This window comes from Buceros rhinoceros, unplaced genomic scaffold (genome assembly GCF_000710305.1).
Source record: "Buceros rhinoceros silvestris isolate BGI_N320 unplaced genomic scaffold, ASM71030v1 scaffold3895, whole genome shotgun sequence".
NCBI lineage: Eukaryota > Metazoa > Chordata > Aves > Bucerotiformes > Bucerotidae > Buceros > Buceros rhinoceros.
In genome coordinates this window covers 5,267-9,523 of record NW_010414539.1, presented here as the reverse complement: position 1 = coordinate 9,523, position 4,257 = coordinate 5,267, and the positions used below count along the sequence as shown (strand labels likewise).

The 4,257-nt window shown below is 47.0% G+C and overlaps 1 protein-coding gene across 1 annotated transcript in view; it reads left to right on the top strand.

Moving 5' to 3' along the window:
* Positions 1-4,257, top strand: part of LOC104494310 (sialic acid-binding Ig-like lectin 15) — a gene marked incomplete at its 3' end in the record, with an annotated part of 26,533 nt that overhangs the window by 18,457 nt on the left and 3,819 nt on the right. Inside the window, exon 2 of the mRNA XM_010137124.1 lies at positions 3,901-4,257. Within this exon, the coding sequence (XP_010135426.1) occupies positions 3,901-4,257 (357 nt within the window). The remainder of the gene's footprint in view (positions 1-3,900) is intronic.

The window sequence follows — 4,257 nt, the reverse complement described above, 5'->3', positions numbered from 1 at the left end:
CTGAACCTTGGCACGAGCACTTGGGTGATTTCCAAAGAGGAGGATTTGGCTTTTTTTACATCTAGGGATGACAACGATGGGTGAGCACAAGTAAAGAGCAAAGTTGTCTTGCAGGCTCTGAGTTCAGGACGAGAAACTGCCTCAAGCCAGGAGAGCAAGGGTCTTGCTTGCCACCTTCTTAGGCAGATGGCAAGGACTTCCTCCAGATTAATGAGCTGGTAGTGCTTGAAAGCCATGCCCCCTTGCCCCATCATACACATGGAGTGGGTATTTGCAACCCAAATATGCAGTCCCCTTCCTTCAGCTGGAAAATGATTCTACACTGATTGTTTCTGGTGTATTTTTCACATGACTGACCGCAAAACTATTAATACCTGAATCCAGAACTGGTTCAGATAGACAACTCATGTCCTCCAAGGAGAGGAAAACCACAACTTCCTCCATCCCCGGAAAAACTTTTTGTGACTGCAAGACCAGCAGCTCAGATGTAGTGAGACAGTTCTGGTTTGCTGATACACTTCACTGGAGAACATCGACCAGCATGAGAGAGATCAGCTTCTTTCTTCTGTGCCTCCTTCACATCTCCAGGAAGGGTGAGTTCTGAGCTTGCTATAAATCCCTGCCTGTCCAGGGCTTTTCTTCTTGCTCCAGTCAAAGCGCCAGGGGAATTGCCTGGAACAATAAACTTTCGGAAAATTGCACCATCCATCACATTGCTTGACAGGATGCTGAAATTCCAGGTGCGTGTGAGACTACTGGAGAAACTTACAGGCTTGACAGAGTCAAGTCTCTCAGAGAGGTCTTTGGTTTGGTTATTTTTTCATTTTTTTGGTTTTTTTACTTGTGAAGGAACTTCATCTAACTTCTGCCCTGCAGCATTTCCACCACCCCTCAGAAGTGCTGTTTCGTGCTCCTTAGAGTTACTCTGCAACAGACATAACTTCCTCCAGCTCCACTGAGCACGTAAGCTGACGTTTAACTTCAAGTATGCTCTTAAGTTCCATTAAACTCCATGGGATTTGTTTAGATATACTGTCAAATGGTGTTTGCTAGAGCAGGGCTACTGTCCGTGGTGGTCCGCAGCTCTAGATGTTGTTATTATCTTCACAACCTTTCCATTGACAACTAGTAGATACACTGACCTAACAAATCTTTTCAGGAGTTACCCCATGTAAGATGTGTAGGCTATTTGCCTATGACCTTCTTTGTTTCTTGTGAGAACTTCAATCCCTGGAGCAAATGGAGGCTGACTATTAGCAGAAGGAAGCCGTGGAAGACCTCCCATGCTGAAGCTTTAAGGTTAAGGTTAAAATATACACAAGATGCTTTCAGCTCCCTCCACTCATAACCTAGGCAAACTGTTTCCACAGAAACGGGTGGAGCTGGTAACATAGGAAACACCAATTTTTAACATTTTTTTTCTCATGTGGAAGGCAAGGGGATATTTTTGTGCTAAAAAGAGTGTTCTTTTCTTAAGATTTTTTTTAAAATGCAATCCAAAAAGGTGGCTGAGAAAAGCAAATCATGTACTTTAAAGCACACGATCTGCAGCTCTCCAGAAGGGTTATAGTGACACACTGTAAGACAACCAAAATAACATGAAATAAACTAGAAAGCACTAGTGTTTTCTGGTTTTACTGCCAGGTCCTCGTGCTCAAAGCCCATGCACTTCTGGGAGCCCCTGTGGCTGTGCAGCCTTTCATGTAGCCTCTGCATATTGTTATAACGAGTGACGGGGCAGCACGACGCCAGATCTCAGAAATCAAAATAGTGGCTTGGTGCTGATTCCAGGTAAATAACTTAACATCAGAGAACCGGTCTTGCGTTGGCCTTTGTCCACTGTGCAGCGCACAATAGATTAATATGAGCTGCACCACCACCGAGGTGTTTGTCAAATGTTATGGAGAACTGGCAAAGAACAAGCAGCAAGTCTTATCTTAGCGTTCAGGCAAGCCCACTGACCGCAGCGAAGACAGCTAGACCAGGGAAGGGTGGAAATTACTTACAGGAAGTCTTCACATTTTTTGTAGTTATTCTCAGCTGTTGAGGGGAAAGCTCATGATTTAATGAAGCCATCAAGTGAGTTTTGTAAGACAGACGTCGCTGAAGCCACAATCTGCTTCTACAGCTGTTGCAGCGAGCAAGGCAGTGGATAGTTACAGGCTTATACAGAAAGCACTGCCTGCAGGTGCTGTGTGTCAGTGCTGTTTGCTCCTGGGGAAGAGAAATGGATGAGCAACTGAGTTTTCCCAAAACTTCAAAGATGGGGTGTGTTCGTTCGAGTAAAGGCTGTTTGCATCACTGGACAAAAATGATCAGACTGGATCTGGTGGCAGTGAGGTTCAGGTGCCCAGACTGCGCTATGATTTACCAGTGACCAAAACTGGCCAAGAGAACAAAATTCCAACCGCTAGTGCCACCTCAGCTGGAAAACTAGGGATTTCCCCCACGGTGACAGCAGGACATGGTCTGTCTGGGAAGATACTGGCAGTAGAGCCCACGCAGTGAGAACCTGCTCAGCTAACAGGGAGATGCTTTACGTACTGTCAAGGGCATCCTCCTTCCTACAACAGGATCTGATACAGGGAATGTGCCTGTTCCCACCAGCCTTCCTAAGATGAGTATCTTAGGATACTTCACAAGTTACCTGACCAATAAGATGTCACTGTGTGATGAGAGCAGCACTGATCATTAGAAACATCAGCTGTTATTTCCCTCTCCGGGGGTAATGCAACTACCAGCTGAGTAGTGTAAAAAATAACTGTAATGTAGAGCGTGTGTGTGCATCCGCTCAAACGCAGAGCTGCCACACTTGCTGCACTTCCGTGCCTGAAGCCACCGGATTTTTTTTTTTTTTAGTTTTATTTGTTTGTTCCTCCAAGTACATAAATGTCCCTTAACAACAGAAGACTCTTGCGGAACATAAGGTGCTATTGTTCACTTGACAAAAAGAGGGCTGCTTAGGAATTAAATCACTTTCCACAGGAGATAGTCAGTTCCCAGAGCTCTGCTGCAGACTGGTATCAAAACCAGCAACAGCAAGTGGACCACGCAATCATCTGCAAGTCCTCAGTAACACCACCAAACAGCACAGGGCCCACCACAGGAAAGCAGGATCCATTTTCTGACCAAAAACACAGCAGTTACAGAAAGGATGCCCCATTTCATAAAATCACAGACTGGTTTGGGTGGAAAGTTCAAAGCTCACCCAGCCCAATCCCCCTGCAGGGAGCCGGGACATCTGCCAACAGCACAGGGCCCACCACAGGAAAGCAGGATCCATTTTCTGACCAAAAACACAGCAGTTACAGAAAGGATGCCCCATTTCATAAAATCACAGACTGGTTTGGGTGGAAAGTTCAAAGCTCACCCAGCCCAATCCCCCTGCAGGGAGCAGGGACATCTGCCCCCAGAGCAGGGGGCTCAGAGCCCCAAGGGACAACCTGACCTGCCATGGGGCCAGCGATGGGGCTGCTCCCACCTCTCGGGGCAGCCTGGGCCAGGGACTCACCACCCTCAGCAGCAACAATTTCTTCCTTATATGTAATCTAAGTCTCCTCTCCTTCAGTTTGAAACTGTTACCCCTCATCCTATCACTACATTCCCTGATGAAGAATCCCTCCCCTTCTTTCTCAGAGGCCCCTTGAAGCACTGAAAGGCTGCACTCAGGTCTCCCCAGAGCCTTCTCCAGGCTGAACACCCCCAACATTTCCAGCCTGTCCTTACAGGGGATGTTCTCAGCCCATTCACATATTTATGGCCTCTTCTGAACCCACTTGAGCAGGTCCACGTCTTTCTTACACTGGGGGCTCCAGAGCTGAGCAGTTCTCCAGGTGGGGTCAAATTTCCTTCTTAAACACTCCAGATAAGTAAGTCTTGAAAGTCTCTTTTTGCTTCTAGGTGTGCTGTCCAATGGCTGGTCCGTTCATGTCCCATCTGACGTTACTGGTGAACTTGGGAAGATGGTTATCCTCCCCTGTACTTTCACACACCCCTACAAAACATTTGACCGGACCCTCACTGCCATTTGGAGGATCAAAGAACCTTACAACGGCACAATAGTTTTCAAGTGCATTAGTCAGAGCACCAGCGAGCTCTGTAAGACTGCCATCAGCTACAAAAACAAATACAAACTGCTTGGCAACCCCCGGCACAAGGACCTGTCCATCAGGATTGACAATCTGACCTGGAGCGACAGCGAGAGATACTTCTGCCGGGTGGAGCTGTCTGGAGATATCCACGACAAGTATGAAAGCA